At 48.7% G+C, this 16,296-nt stretch overlaps 1 protein-coding gene across 5 annotated transcripts in view; it reads left to right on the plus strand.

Moving 5' to 3' along the window:
• The window catches only part of RPH3A (rabphilin 3A), a 273,122-nt gene that overhangs the window by 224,469 nt on the left and 32,357 nt on the right, over positions 1 to 16,296 (plus strand). For all 5 annotated transcript variants that reach the window (XM_043557655.1, XM_043557654.1, XM_043557653.1 and 2 more), the window contains 5 exons: positions 8,995 to 9,124; positions 10,456 to 10,542; positions 11,050 to 11,215; positions 14,560 to 14,598; positions 14,681 to 14,833. In XM_043557655.1, coding sequence (XP_043413590.1) covers positions 8,995 to 9,124; positions 10,456 to 10,542; positions 11,050 to 11,215; positions 14,560 to 14,598; positions 14,681 to 14,833 — 575 coding nt within the window. The remainder of the gene's footprint in view (positions 1 to 8,994; positions 9,125 to 10,455; positions 10,543 to 11,049; positions 11,216 to 14,559; positions 14,599 to 14,680; positions 14,834 to 16,296) is intronic.

Below are 16,296 nucleotides of genomic sequence, written 5' to 3' on the forward strand. Positions count from 1 at the left end.
TTCTTCTTCTTTTTCTTCTTTTTTTCTTTTTTGACCTGGAGTCCTAAATGTTCTGTGGATAAGATTCAGGGGTCTGGAGGCATTTATGCATGCGTCTGCATTTTTTTGAGAAGGAATATTGGTAGATTTCAGCATACTCTGGAAGAGGGCAGGGGGACTCTGAACCCTCCTATGTTAAGAACCACTGAGTAGTATCTTAGATTCCCCAGATATTGGACCAGTGGTTTCTTTCTTTCTTTCTTTCTTTCTTTCTTTCTTTCTTTCTTTCTTTCTTTCTTTCTTTCTTTTCTTTCTTTCATTTTATTTGTGGATCAATGGTTTCTAATGCCCGATCGCGTTAATACTTTATAGAACCTGTTTGTACAAGATGAACATAGAAGTCTTCTTAATTCGCTAAGTAGCCCAGTGTCTGGCATAAAAGAGAGAACAAATAAATACTCGTTAGATGAATAGCATATGATGAATGAAGCCTAACCCGTAAGCCTCTCATGGAATCACTTTGACCTCACTGCCTCCTGGACCTCATCTGTAAAATGGGGAGTTGGCCCATGTCGTCTCCCAAGTCTTTCCAGGCTGGAGTTTTTCAACCTTCGTACTGAGTACACTTGGGGACAGATCATTCTTTTGTGGTGTGCGCTGTCCCGTGCATTGTAGGATCTTTTTTTTTTTTATGCAGCATTCCTGGCCTCCCCTGCTAGATGCCTGTAGTGATGCCTCACCCAGCTATGACAGCCCCAGATGTCTCCAGCCATTGCCACACGCTCCCTGCTGAATGAACCACAGCGCTCGCCCTTTCTGTCCGGTGGTTCACAAAAGGGAGAAGAGACAAACTCGAAAATTTTCCTGCAACCATGCTCAGCGTCTAGAGAAATAAAATGGTAGCTTGCTCTCCTTACAAAGCACCACATGCCAGCTCTGTGCTCAAAGCGTTATACGGATTCCTTTATGTAACTTTCACGACATCCCTACGCATTCGGCCACATTACTATCATTCCCATTTTACAGATCAGGAAACGAGGCACAGAGAGGTGAAGCACCTTGCCCAGGGTCACACTGGAACCGGGATTACATACTGAGGCAGACTGGCTCCAGGACTAGAGTCTTAGTCTGCTATTCTATAGAGAAGCAAATATTTATTGCCGAGCGCTGTGTGAGGGACTGTCCGATATGTTATATTTCCTTTCGTTTTCTTAATGTCCTCGTTGAGAGACAGACTGTTGTCCCTGCCATACCGCCGAGGAAAGAAGCTCAGTGAGGTTAAGATACTTGCCCAGAGGCACACAGCCTTTGCGTGGCCAAACCAGACTTGGAACTTGAATCTGTCTTTCCACTTCATCCTATGGCCTTTTGGGGTGCAGGGAGGGAAGGCAGCTGACAAATGAGTTGAGGGGTGTAGGGAAGTCCAGAATTTACAGGGGATCTCAGATCCTCACTCAGGGTAACTGGTTCCAGCTCACACACTTCTTCCTTCAATGGGACAGTTCATGTCTCTCCACCGCAGTGACCCTCGTCCCCTCCTCCAGGCCAGGCCGAGGAAGGGGTTAGAAAGAGCTCTAACCGTAAGCAGTGAAGGGAAACTAAAGCAGGCACCAGTATGTGGGCAGCTAGACCTAGCCTCCAGCGCCATTTTTCCTTCTTACAGGCTCTGTGTGCCTCAGTTGCCCATCTGTAAAACGGGGGTGAATCCTAGAGCTGCTCTCACGGGTTGAGGGTGGCCCAAGGAAAACAATGCATATAGAGTACTTAGCACAGCTCCTGGTAACCATGACAATTATTGGGTTTCTAATGACCCAGCACCTTACCCGGCACTGACTACCTTAGCTCGGCTGAACCCTCCAGCTGTCTTTTTCTCTTGGCTCCCTCGTCTCCAACTCTGAGCCGAGGTGACCCCCCTCCCCGAAGAGCTGAGGCCCAGGCAGGAATCCCATTCACCAATCCATCAAGGAGAGAAATTAGGATCCACGGCTCCCCAGGTGTCGCCAGTAATAAACAACAGTGAGAATTAATGAGTCTGAGATACTCGCACCCGCATGCCAGCCGAATGGCTTCGTGATAGGGCAGCTCAGTCACTTAAGGACAGGTTTCTGCGAGACCTTGGCAGTGGAGTCTCAGGCCAGTCGTCGTCAGAGCAGCCATGTCCCCATTCACAGCAAATGATCTGATCTTGATTTAAGAAAACGCCAAGTTTAATAAACTTAACGGTAATATCCACCCCACCCCACCCCCAGCTGGGAAATTAGGGTGAGGGAAAAACAGCATGACTCTGGAATTGACGAAACAGAGACAGGGAGACAACATGACATCCACCCTCCCCTTTTGCTGTGTTTTTATGAATCGTGCGTAATCCAACCTACCGCTGCTCTAAAGACAGCCGCCCGGACCCAGCCCCGGCTTTACGCCATCTCCCTCCCCGATTGAGGAATCGCCCGCAAAGCCATCACGCCTCCCAGGCAGGGTGCCCCAGCCCCGCAGCATGCCACATTAAGCCTACTTCCCGGTGTAATTGTACACCCATTAGCCTTCTCCTCAACATTCATCCGTAGCCCTGCAGCAATACGCATTTGAAAGCTCAGAAGTAGTCGCCTGAATGCTTCCGAAGCCAGTTTGGACTTTTTGAGGGAGGCTGAGCTTTACAAACAGGCGGTGTCGGTTCAGTCCTTGACTTGGTTTCTGTCCTTGTCTGCAGAAGGCAGCCAGATGGGGCTGTGCTCTCGGCGAGGGTGGTGGAGGGATAGCCGTATGTGTGAAGATGTGTTCTGCCCGGAGGTACAATCACGCGCGTGTGTGCGAGCGTGTGTGTGCTCACAGGTGCACGTGGCCATGTGCCTCTCCAGGTGTGCCTGTGGGCACATGTGTTCACCTGTGGGTACGTGTGCTCTCCGTGTCAGTTTCTAGGCACTGCAGCTCCTTCTAAAGCTTTCAAAAGACAGGTTCCGTGGGCAGATGATAGCATCCTCATTACACAGAAGAAGTGTGAGACCGGGGAGCCATAGGAGCCACAAATTTCTAGAAGAAACAATTAACAGCAACCATTACTCAGTAGTTACCGTGTTCTGGGGAATTTTACAAACACTCTCACTGCATCTTTGCAACAGTCCTGGGAGGTAAGGATTTTGTTTTCCCTAATTTACAGACGAAAAACAGAGGCTCAGAAGGGTTAAGTAACTTTCTTGGGGTCACAGAGCGAGGAAGTGCAGGGCCAAATGTAGACCCAGGCAAACTCACCCCCAAACTGGCACCCCAATCCTTGTGTCCCTGCCTATGTCTAAATTCTGCAAGTGTGCGCATGTGTACCCACAAGTAGGGAACCTGCATTTTCCTGGAGTTGAGCGTGAGCGCCAGGAGAAGGTGATTGGGATCCTGCAGAGTCCCAGGCTTGGCTTGTCTGACATCCACAGCCAGGCAGGGAGATATTGCCCCAACCTTGCTGTGGAGAGGACGGCTGAAGTCTGATTCTGATGTGAATCAGTCGGAAATATGACCCGGGTGGCGATTATCTGGTGGACCCCATGTAATCACGTGGGTCCTTATAAGAGGGAGGCAGGAGGGTCAGAGTCACAGCAAGGTTGGAAATTGCCACACCGCTGGCTTTGAAGATGGAGGAAAGGGTCATGAGTCAAGGACTGTAGGCAGTTTCTGGCAACTGGGAAAGGCAAGGAAACAGGTTTGTCCCTGGAGGCTCCAGGAAGAACGCAGCCTTCCCAGCACCTTAACTTCAGCCAGTGAAACCTGTGTCAGACATCTGGTCTCCAGAACTGTGAAGGTAATATATATATATATGTTGTTTTAAGCCATTAAGTTGGCAGTGATTTGTTATGGCAGCAATAGGAAACTTAACACAGGGCAGATCCTCAAAGTCTGGTCTCAGGCAATGGGAATTCTAGGTCCTCTTGTGAGTGTACTCTTGGCCATACTGAGTTAGACCCACAGGGGACAATCTAGTAGTTTCAAGAGACCTGGTCCAGCCCCATGGGTAGACAAAGACTGGGGACCCACCTGCCTCATTCTGCCTGGACCCACTACAGCTCCGAAGTCCTCACTGCTGTGATCCTCTCATGGACTCCGTTCTTACGTCCACGTGTTGTCTCAAAACGGGGGAGATTGAGTCTCCTCTACCTAAAACCCGGTAATGGTATCCTGTTAAGATATGGCACGGAGCAGCCCCTGCCCATCCTTCTAGCCTCATCTTCCACCATCCAGCCCACTGGCCATACTGAACATCTCTCAAGTACTTTGCACATGCTGTTCCCTCTTGTTCCTAGTACTTTTCCTCAGCCCTCTTTACTGGTCCAGTTCCTCCTTATCCTCATGTCTCAGCTCTACGGTCACTTCCTCCGAGGCCCCTTCCTCACTGTTCACGTCCCTCTCTTACACGTTCTCCTAGCTGCCCATAACTGCCCTTCAGAGAACTTTACTATAGCATGATTATGATGATTTCGATAATGCCCGAGTCTCTCGCTATAATGTCAGGTCCGTGCAAACAGGGACTCACCTGTTTGGCTCCCAGGTGGGTCCTCACATAGCAGGTGCTCCGTAAATAATTGAATGAATGAGTAGCCCATCTGCATCCATTCGGATAGCAAGGTCAGACCAAGCTGGGAACCCCTTCCCGCCAGCCCCAGGGATTGTCCGCTGATGCCTAGAGGAAGAGATGCACCCTTTCTGGTACCTCTGGGAGCATCCTGGGAAAGGGGACGTGCCCACTCGGCTTCGCTGAGTAACCAACGGCTCCCCTTAAGTGTCCAGGCTGGTGATGGATGTGTTTCCTGGATGCAAGGCGTGAGTTGTAGTCATAAAATTAATCGGGCATGTAAAGACATAACTAGAGAGTGACAGCCATGTACGGTGTCCAGCTAATTGGGCACTTAATGTGGAGGCATTAGACAGGCAAACACCAGGCTGCTGACACAGAGCGGTCCTTCTCTTAGTCCTTGAGGGATCTTCTATTTCAAAACACCAGGGAAATCTGGATGTTTCAGCCTCAGGATCTGAGACTCCCCGAAAGCTGCCCATGGGAGGAAACTTGAGGTGCACCTCATCTAACCCCTCACGTTAACGTCTGGGGGAAAGGGCACCCAGAGAATAGAGGGTTTTCAAGGTCATTGACTGGAGAAAAGGTAGGATTCAAACCCATGGCTTTTGACCCTGCCTTATCTGTTCCCTATCTTCAGAAATGCACTTTTTCTTCTAATATAAGGGCAACACGTGGGGCGCCTAGATGGCTCAGTCGGTTAAGCATCCCACTCTTGATTTTGGCTCAAGTCATGATCTCACGGTTTATGGGGTTGAGCCCCGCATCAGGTTCTGCACTGACAGCGAGTACCCCGCTTGGGATTCTCCCTCTGTCTCTGTCCCTCCCCCACTCTCTCCTTCACTCTCTCTCTCTCTCTCTTGAAATAAATAAATAAACATTTTGAAAGAAAAGGCAACACATGTTCACTTTGGAAAATTAAAGAAGCAGAGGGAGTCCAGACAATTGAGTGCTTGAGGAGGGTGGGTGATGGAGACATTAAAGAAGGAAATAAAGCTTCCTTATAATCCCACCACCCAGTGATTATCACTGTGACTCTTTGGGTGTTTCCTTTCTCATTTTTTTTTTTCTTTTTTGCCCAGTGCACACCATGCAGGGATTCAGATGAGCATGTTCCAAACCCAAGTTCACACCCTGACTCTACATCCTGGGTTTTGGGAGTTTTCATCCCTTTAACATAAGGAGAGCATTTACCCGTGCAGTTTGCCCGACTGCTTCCTTCCTTACTACAGTGCTTACCAGAGTGTGGCCCGGAATTCCCCAGCCTCAGGATCACAGAGGGAGCTGCTTCAATATTCAGATTCCCAGGCCCCACCGCAATCCCAGAGAATCATCGTATGTGTGTCAAACACTCTCCCCAGGTGCTCTAGAGGCGCCGTAAGTTTTGAGAACGTCCCCCCATGCAGTGGTTCTCAACAGGGCCGCATGCTGAAATACTGGAAACCAGGCTTAAGCAGATCCATAGCTGAGAAGGTTTAGAGTCGGGGGCCCACGGGTTGGTATTCTTTTTGAACGCTGTCTGGGTGATTGACATACATGGAAGGTTGCAGACATCTTTCATGATGCATATAGGGTTTTCCCGCCGAGACGAGACAACAAACATTCCTTCAGGGGTAAAAACACTGAAATATTTTATCACCGGGATAAAGACCCACTTGTCTTCATGGTTTTTCGTGACATATTTTGACCTAGCTTCCTGCACAGTTTCATTTCTGAGTTTATACTCTTTGGCTGTCGGAGCCCTCCACGTCGAGGCCCCGGCATTTGGGGCTACAGAGAGGATGTCAAAATGAGTAGGCTGCGGGAAACCCCCTGCTCAACCGATCTGGGAGCAGAGAAGGAAGGTCTGTGCCTCCCACCCACATGCTTCTCTCTTTACTGGTCTCTACTGAATTCACAAATAACAAGAGTTCCTGAGCTGAGACATCTGAATAATGATCTTAAATCTGTTGTTTTTCCATGCCATTTGCTGCACTGAGAGAAGCTAATGAGACACTCCCCATACAAGACCCATTAATGGCGCCTTTCGGCATTTAGGAGTGAACTGTGGGAGGAACAGGCATCTTGGTGGAGGCTCTCGTGTGGGTTTTGCAAGTGGTGAGTGAATCCATGGCCTTGATTTTACAAGAGGAGGCAGGAAAGCCTCTTAAGTTTCCTAAGCAAAGCGCACTGCCGTTTGGAATTGGGTCACCTGTCCCGTGCTGTCTTCCTGGGGCTTGACTTGAGGCAGGAAGCCGGGAGGGCTTCATGGAAAGCAAAGATGATTTACTGACACAGAGAACTAGATTCTAGCCCTGGCGGAGCGACCCCAGGCAAGCCTCTCACCTTCTCTGTGCTTTGGGACCCGCGCTGATAGAGGAGAACAAAATCTAACCGTTTTCTGGCTAGGGCAGTGCACGCTGGAGGCAACCCACGAAAGAGGGTGTGGACAAGAAAAATGTCTCCATGCGTTTACCATCCCCTGCCTCCCTTCAGCTTGCCTCATCGTCTCATAACATGTTATAATTCTGCAGCATTGCAAGGCATCCTGAAGTTTATCTGCTCTAGACAACTTCAGGCTGTTTCTTCAAACTGTGGCTTTCCAAAGGAAATCTAATTCCAAACAAACAAACAAACAGAATGGATAAATGCAGACATGCTGTGGATGAAGTGCAGTTTTCTGGCCCCTCAGAATCACCCCACCACTACAGTGCACGGCCCCTCAACTGGCTCTAAGGGGCTCTGGGGTGCCGTAAAGCACAGCTTGATGACCCAACTCCTTCTGTTTTACAGATGAGGAAACTGAAGCCCAGAGAGTCCAGCTCCAAGGCTAACCCCCAGCTTTCTCAATCCTCTGTTAAGGGCTTTTCTGGGAAACAAAATGATGGGGCAGCTGTTGGGTGTCTTGTCCCAAGCTCAGGGAAGTGAGATGGACAGAACCAGCTAGGGTAACTGGGTGCGTGTGAGTTGGTACCTACCTACCAATCATTGAGGGTCCCTTGGTGTAGGGTCTGCAGGAGGATCCAGCAGGGTGGAGATCAGAGTGTTCCAGAAGACCCCCGTGGCTCTGCTTGACACATAACAGCAGGGTGTATTGCAGTTAAGAACAGAGATTCAGGGGGCACCTGGATGACCCGGTCAGTTAAGCGTCCGGCTTCGGCTCAGGACATGATCTCACAATTCGTGGGTTTGAGCCCCACATCAGGCTCCATCCTGACTGTGTGGAGCCTTCTTGGGATTCTCTCTCTCCGCTTCTTCCCCGCTTGTGCTTTTTCTCTCTCTCAAAATAAAATAATAATAATAATAATAATAATAATAATAAAAAGAATAGGAACTAGGAACTCAGGACAAACTGCCTGGGTCTGGATCCCAGCTTTCTCCACTTCCCAACTGTGCGACTTGAGTAAATCACTTAACCTCTCCGTGCCTCAGTTTTCCCATTTGGAAAATGGGGACAAGAATAGTGCTCAGCGTATAGTACTACTGGAAGGAGTCCTTAAGAAAATCGATGTGGAGTGCTTATCTCTGTACCTGGCACGTACTAAGTGCTCAGTACACATCGGCTACTGTTATTCTAGGCCATCTGAGACCGTGGACTGGGGGGCTTGCTCCTGGTTACCGCCCCACCCATCATCCTGTAAAAACAATTTCTAGGGAAAACACAGGGAGAGGGGGAAGGGAAGATGAGGGGGAGGAAAGGAGGAGTGTGCTGCCTCTGGCTCTGTGCACCCTGCCTGCCGAAGCAGCTCCGTCCAATCTGGGTCACAGCAGAGGCTCTGGAGCCCGCAGGCTGCTCCTGGCTCTTCCCTGGACAGAGTGGCTCTCTGTTGAATGAAACACAAAGGGAGAAGTTGCTATTTTTAACACTGCAAATCCGAGCACTTTGAGGGGATGGCAGGAGCGAGGAGGCTTGTGGGGAGAGTCAGCATCAGGTGGCTCCCAGGGTCCTTCTAGAACCTCTGATCCCCAAGTTGTATCCCGGTGGTTCTCATGCCCGTGGTGCCCCCAGCGGGAACCCGGTCCTTGGAGGGGTGGGCCGGGTCCAGCTCCCTCCTGAGAATGGGAGCAGATGTGCTAGGGACGGGGTTGGAGAACAGCCAAGATGAGGAGCAGCTGAAACTAAACTTTGAGATGGCAACGGAGACATCCGAGTGAAGACGTCACGTCGACAATTAGATAAAGGGATCTGGAGCCCAGAAGGCAGTTTTCTCTGGAGGAGGTGATGTGAGATAGTAAGCCTAGAGAAGGTGTTTGATCTGAAGTCAATAGAGGAGGTGGGAGATCTGGGATATGGGTCTGTGGTGTTCTGAAAACGTATCAGAATTTCATGCACACGTGCCTTTTTCGGGGGAAGGGTCCAAGAGTCCTCATCAGACACCCAAGAGTCCATGACTCAGAGAAGGTCAAGACCATCAGCCTGATACTAGGAGATGCCGGTGGTCCCCGGTCCTATGAGGCCCTCATTACTCTGTGTCTGCTTCCAGGCGCCTGGTGGACCGTCTGGAGAACATGAGGAAGAACGTGGCTGGGGACGGGGTGAACCACTGCATACTGTGTGGAGAACAGCTGGGGATGTTGGGCTCCACCTGTGTGGTGTGTGAGGACTGTAAAAAGGTACTATCATCCTCCTCCTCCCTGCTGCCCTTCTCATCACATGCAGGGGGCTAAGCCTGGGCTCGAGCCTTGGGGGACCCTGGGTCTTGGGGACGGAGCTTGGATTCTGAACGGTAGTTGCCAGAATATGATTCCTTTGGGGATGCTCCCATGCCCAGCTATCTTCTAGGCAACCCTGAACCCTGGTTCCTCTTCTGGAAGATGTTCTGACCCCTCTGTCCCCTTGGAGCTCAGCTCCATCTAGGATGAACATGGGAACCTGAGACAGGATGTAGGCTATGGTTGAGCCTGCAGGTATCCTGGTCGTAGCTTAGCAGGCTAAAGAACATGCTGGGCAGGTGTCTACACCTGTGTGAACATGGAAGGTTTACCCAGCATCCTCTTACCCTGGCTTAGAAAGCCCCTCTCCAGCCCAGTTAGGGCCATTGGGCTTCTTGAGTATTTAAGGGAGTCTCCCTCCACCCTGCACCCTCTCCTCAAGCTGTCTGCACGTGACAGTTCCAGGACGCAGATATACCTGTCCTTGGGTCTGCCTGAATTCCCCGGAAAGGAATTCAGGGGAACATGTGAGCTGGGGACATCCAGAATGTCACTTGGCATCTCCTGCTTGGGGTCCCACTTAGCATTTAGAATGCGGTATTGGGGAAAGTTTATGCCCCAAAACTTGTCTTCTGCAGTCAGGCACATAGTAAAAATTCCATGACCTATTCAGTTTTCCATTTTGTCTTGACTGCCAGGAAACTCAGCCAAAAGTATAATGTTCCATCACAGTCATGGCATTTGCACAGGTAACTTCCTCCTCTTCAAGGAGCTGAACCTGCAGCCATAATCTAGGTGATGTCAGATTCATGTGGGAAGGAAGGAAGGAAGGAAGGAAGGAAGGAAGGAAGGAAGGAAGGAAAGGGAAGGAGAGAGAGAGAGAGAGAAAGAGAGAGAGAGAGAGAGAGAAAGAGAGAAAGAAAAAAAACAAAAGGGAAAGAGAGAAAAAATAAGTATGTGGCTTTCCTCTTTAAAAATCATGTCAGTGATCTCCCCCATATGGATGCCAAAAATTCAGACCCCACAGGGACTCTTGGAAAATTCCAGAGAATATACTCATCCAGTGCTGGAGGATGACTCCAGTTCTCATTATTGGAAATCGAAACTCAAATTGGAACTTTAATCCTAGCTGGCCTTGGTCATGAGAGGGAGGTGAGAAATGGGGAGTTCCAGCTCTTTCTATCCACCAAGAGAGAGAGGGGCTCTGTTGCCTCCCAGCCCCTTGGCCCCGATCACTGACAGCTCGGAGCCTGGCGTATGTGAGTGTGCACTGGGCTATGTTTTGTCCCCAGAACGTCTGCACTAAGTGTGGGGTGGAGACCTCCAATAATCGCCCGCATTCCGTGTGGCTCTGTAAAATCTGCATCGAGCAGAGAGAGGTGAGTGGACCGGTCACCATCCCTATTTGTCCATTCCCCCCCTCCTCACTGCCAGGCGGGAAGCAGGGTGGCCATTGAGGGCTGGGGAGCCTGGTTAGCTGTAGGTCTTACGGGATTGGTAACAAGGAACCAGCTCAGCTGTGAACACTGGCAGGACTGTTCAGTGAGTGTTTGAATGAAGTTCTTTTCTCATCTCCCGCTTCTGTGACTTGACTCTTCCTCGACGTAGGGAGCTCACCGCGTGTAAGAGGTGAAAGGTGCTGTGTGGCCTTATACTAGTTCATCACCTTTCTGATCCTCAAATTTCCCCATCCAGGAGATGGGTGTACTCAGGCCCTCTCTACGGAGTGTTTGGGGTTGTTGTGTGAATCAAAGAGGAGTTGTGACAGGCTATGTGGTGTGTCGGTGTGCTGAGTGCAGGGAGCAAAGGTAAAAACTGGCACTCATGAAGGCAGGGCTGATAGTCCATGGTTGCCATGTCTTCATCCTCTCCCTGTCCTCCCCCAGGTGTGGAAGCGTTCTGGAGCGTGGTTCTTCAAGGGATTCCCCAAACAGGTCCTCCCACAGCCTATGCCTATAAGGAAGACCAAGCCCCAGGAGCCTGTCAGTGAGCCTGCTGTCCCTGAGCAGGTCACTCCTGAGCCCAAGCATGCTGCCCGGGCTCCAACCCGAGGTACAACGAAACAGCTTCTCCTTTCAGGACCACGGACAGGTCTTGGCTAACTGGTGTACCTAGAGGATGTCCTGACATCATGACTGTGTTTCCACCCAGTTGGTGAACAGCCAGCCTCTGGATTTAGGACCCCTATGTCCACTGCACAACTCACCATGAACCTTTGTCAAGAGGGTAGCATAGCGAGCCCGTGTAGAAAACCGTATGGAGTGTCCTCAAAATTTAAAAATAGAACTACTCTATGATTCAGCAGTGGCGCTACTGGGTATTTACCCAAAGAATACAAAAACACTAATTCAAAGGGATACATTCACCCCTGTGTTTATAGTAGCACTATTTACAATAAGCAAGATATGAAAGCAGCCCAAGTGTCCATAGATTGATGATGGATAAAGAAGATGTGAGATACACACACACACACACACACACACACACACACACACAGGGATATTACCCAGCCATAAAAAAGAATGAAATCTTTCCATTTGTAACGACACGGACGGAGCTGGAGAGTATAATGCAGAACTAAATAAGTCAGTCAGAGAAAGGCAAGTGCCATATGATTTCACTCATATGTGGAGTTTAAGAAACAGAACAAATGAGCAAAGGGAGAGAGAGAGAAACCAAGAAACAGACTCCTAATTATAGAGAACAAACTGATGGTTACCAGAGGAGAGAGGGTGGGGAGATGGGCGAAAGAAGCGATGGGGATTAAGGAGAGCATTTGTCATGACGCACAGTGGGTGTTGTATGGAAGTGTTGACTCACTATCGTACACCTAAAACTAATGTGACACTGTATCGTATAGTGTTACACAATAATACTATTGTATAATAGTGGAATTTAAAATGGTTTTTAAAAAGAGGGTAGAACAGGGAAGTCTCCAGCAATGTCAGGCTGCCAAAAGCTTTCGCTGTCATCCCTGATGGAGTGTTTAGAGGTACAACAGAGGTGGGAATTAAAACTAGAAGCTGAGAGACTTCTGTCACCAAAATGCACACTGGAGCCCGAGGGGGATTTGCTGAGAAGGCCTTCCTTGTCCCTGTTACTTCTGCTATCAACCATCAGCATATCTGAAATTGTACTAATTAAAAGTGAAAGTTGAGCAAAAGGGGAATTCATAAAAGGAAATTACCATGACTGTGGATATTATCCCTATTACCCAAGTATTATGATTAATTAGTAAAATGATGATGATAAAAGGGAGAGGCAAAAAAAAAAGTTAAAGGAAAAGAAGCCACTGCTATCAAAACATATCATAATTGAGGGAGACCATTAGGTCCGACCAGATGAGGCCCCTGTAATAATTTCAGCTAACACTAAATGATAAAATCTGGTCTGAATGACGGTTCTGGAGTTGAGCGCAGGCAGTGTTTCTGAAAGGAAAGTTATAGTTGAAGGTCTCAAAAGTTCAAATGTCCAACTATGCCTCCTGTAAGATGACTTCTCAAGGTGCCCAGGGTCGTGCCTGGCACCCACATGGCATTCACCAAATGTTTTCCTCCTGACATGGCATGAGCAATTTCTGCTCCTTGGCAGAGAAATACCAAATTCTCAATATACAGCGCATCCCCGAGGAGCCCCCACACTCACCCCCAAGACTTCCTTCTTCCTGGTTAAGCACTATTCCCTGTAGGCTGAGAAGACTACATGGCATAACTGTCAAGATCTGGGACATCTGAGGCCAGGAGGACCTGAATCTCATTTCTCTGCTACTTACCAGCTGCGTGAGCTTGGGCAAGTCGCCTGGCCCTCTGAGACTCTTTCCTCACCTATGAAATGGGCTGAATAACTCACCGGGTTATTTTGAAGGTTATATGAGATACTACATGGGAAGTGCTTTGCACGATGTAGCGCTTAGTAAATGTTGGCCAATGTTATATCACGTTAATCACGTAGACACAGACACATACGCACATAAATAGTATGAATTAGCTTATCACATAAACTCTGGACAAAGCATTAACTCCAAGACTACGGTTGATGTGACACCCACTCACGTCGCTAGAAAGAAGTAACATCACCAGCGTTGCACAGTGCCACCTAAAAAATTATTGGTAATAACATCCAGTGCTGATGAATGTGGCGGAAATGAATACCCTATAAACTATTGGTAGGACTATAAGTCACCTCCAGCCTTCTGGAAAGTATTATGGCAGAATTTATTAAAATTTGAAGTGTATATACCATTTGATCCAGCAATCCCTATCTGGGAATATATTTAACAGCAATAAAAGGACCAATATAGGGGCGCCTGAGTGGTTCAGTCGGTTACGCATCTGAATTCGGCTCAGGTCATGACCTCACTGTTTGTGAGTTCGAGCCCCACGCCCAGCTCTATGCCGACAGCTCTGGGCCTGGAGCCTGCTTCAGATTCTGTGTCTCTTTTTCTCTCTGCCCCTCCCCAGCTTGTGCTCTGTCTCTCTCTCTCAAAAACAAATAAATATTAAAAAAGGTTTAAAAGGACCAATATAAAAAGATCTATGTGTAAGTATATTCATTGTATCACTTTCTATGTGCCATTTTCTATGGCAGCACCACTGGAGAAACCCAAATGTTCATTAATGGGATTGTCTAATGGATTATGATCTAACCATACCATGCTATGTTAGGCGTCTTTTAGAATCCAATGATGTAAATGTGTATGATAGATTTTGAATTATGCCCATGATAGGAGCTTACAGTATTCTTTTAACAAATATTTACTGAATGCCCAACGAGTTCCAGGCTCTGTTCTGTGCCCTAGGAACACAGTGATAAATGGAACAAACTCCTTGTCCTCGCACAGCTAAAATTCTACTGGGGGAAACAGATACTCGACAGACAGCATATGCAAATATAATAGAATATCAGTGGTGATGACAGCCAGAGGCAAAATGAAGCGGGTGAGGGGGACAGACGTGGGCAGGAGGGTCTGTGTTGGATGGAGTGGCCACAGAAGGGCTGTCTACGGAGACGGTGTTTGGAGAGAAGCGTAGAGAGGGCTCGTGGAACGTTTGAGAATGTGATGTGCAAAAGGACTTGAGGTTGGAGCATGCTCGGTGAGTGAGTCCTGGGGAAGATCAAATCAACTGAACACATTCTAGAACATTTTGTGTGATCATCGACCGAGGATCCCAGTTTGCTCTTTTGGAAGCCTGTGTGTGCTCACATGTGCGTGTGCATGCCAAGGAAATCATGTGAGATTGTAAACGGGAGCTACGCCACAGGGGAAGAAAGGAGAAGGGACTTTCAGTTCACTTTTTAAAAGTTCCTAGGGGTGGCGATGGGCCCCTTTGTGTGTTCCTTAAGTGGCAGCTCTCCAGAAACCATAAAACAAGTTCTCTTCATCTCTCTCTCTCCAGGTGACACGGAAGACCGGAGGGGCCCAGGTCAGAAGACAGGTACGTCCTGCCCGCTCTGTCTTCTACTTTATCCCATCCCTCTCTTGTCCTTTCTCCATTTAATACATGCTTTTCCCTCCAGGTCCTGACCTGGCCTCTGCCCCCGGGCGAGGAAGCTATGGGCCTCCTGTGCGCAGGGCCTCCGAGGCACGCATGAGCTCATCCAGCCGGGACTCAGAGAGCTGGGACCATGGCCACGGTGGGGCTGCCGCTGACTCCAGCCGGAGCCCAGCAGGTAGGAGACATGGGCAAATCTAGATGGGCTTCCTGGAGGAGGAGAATCAAAAGGAGTTGGGGGGGGCGGGGAGGACAATGTTTTAATTCATTCATTCATTCAGTATCTGTTGAGTATCTACTGTGTGCCACGCTCTGTTCTAGATGCTGGTTCTAGTCTATGGTAGAGGAAAGACAGAGCTCAGAAACAATTCTTACCCTGCACATCCATACTTTGGGTTATATCCCTTTCCTGCTCTAACGCCAAATGTAAGGAAAATGTGGGTTTTTTGCCCTCCTCCCTGGAAGCCCTGAGGAAAATGCAACGTACTTTTGAGTACAGTAGGGAAGCTTCCCTCTCACAGACCCACCCAAGTTCTTTCTTCTCTTGGCCGGCATCCTCTGCTGTCCACGAGGATGGGGTAGGTCAGCACGGCCAGGACGCTTCTCATCTCATTGGGTCCCAGCACCTCCAGCTGCACTCAGAGTGGATTTATTTGGCGACAGTGCATGATGGTGGGAATCCTTGATTCCTGGACTTGGACTTTTGGACCAGGTCCCAAGTTAGATGGGCTGAATATTTAGGTCCCATGTTGACCTCTGGCTTCTCTTCCTGAATAGTGGGTGTATAGCTTAGGCCCTTAGTCCCTCTTCTTCTTGGCAGGAGAGCCGGGCACATACCTTGTGCTTAATCCACTGTGCACACCCCCTAGTGAACCTATGGTTCAGATTCACAGAAAAAGAAGAATTTCTCAGGTCTACAACCTCATGGAATATTTGTTGAGTGCTTACCATGTGCCAGACATTGTCCCGAGCTCTTCACATACATCATCTCATTCGATCCCTGTCATACCCCCAAATCCTTTTGCGAAGATTCCTATTATTCCCATTTAACAGATGGAGAAACTGGGCTCAGAGAATTGATGCCATTTGCCCTAAGTCACACAGCTGTCAGTTGGTTCAGATGGAAATGAAACCCGTGTCTGTCCGACATTAAGGCCTGGGCTTCTTGTTTTTCCCCTTCCAGAGGTGAAGGTTTTTTTTTGTTTTGTTTGTTTTTTTTTTCAACTTTTATTTATTTTTGGGACAGAGAGAGACAGAGCATGAATGGGGGAGGGGCAGAGAGAGAGGGAGACACAGAATCGGAAACAGGCTCCAGGCTCTGAGCCATCAGCCCAGAGCCCGACGTAGGGCTCGAACTCACAGACCGTGAGATCGTGACCTGGCTGAAGTCGGACGCTTAACCGACTGCGCCACCCAGGCGCCCCCAGAGGTGAAGTTTTTATTGACGATGCTTTTAAAAAAATCTTTTTTAATGGTGGTAAAAAATATGCACTAATATTAAATTTGCCGTTTCAAGTACTTCGAAGTATATAGTTCAGGGGCCCCAAGTACATTCCCTTTGTCATGCAACCATCACCACTAACCATCTCCAGAACGATTTCACCATCTCAAACAAACCTTGTACCCACTAAACACTAATTC

This window comes from Prionailurus bengalensis, chromosome D3 (genome assembly GCF_016509475.1).
Source record: "Prionailurus bengalensis isolate Pbe53 chromosome D3, Fcat_Pben_1.1_paternal_pri, whole genome shotgun sequence".
In the NCBI taxonomy this organism is placed as follows: domain Eukaryota; kingdom Metazoa; phylum Chordata; class Mammalia; order Carnivora; family Felidae; genus Prionailurus; species Prionailurus bengalensis.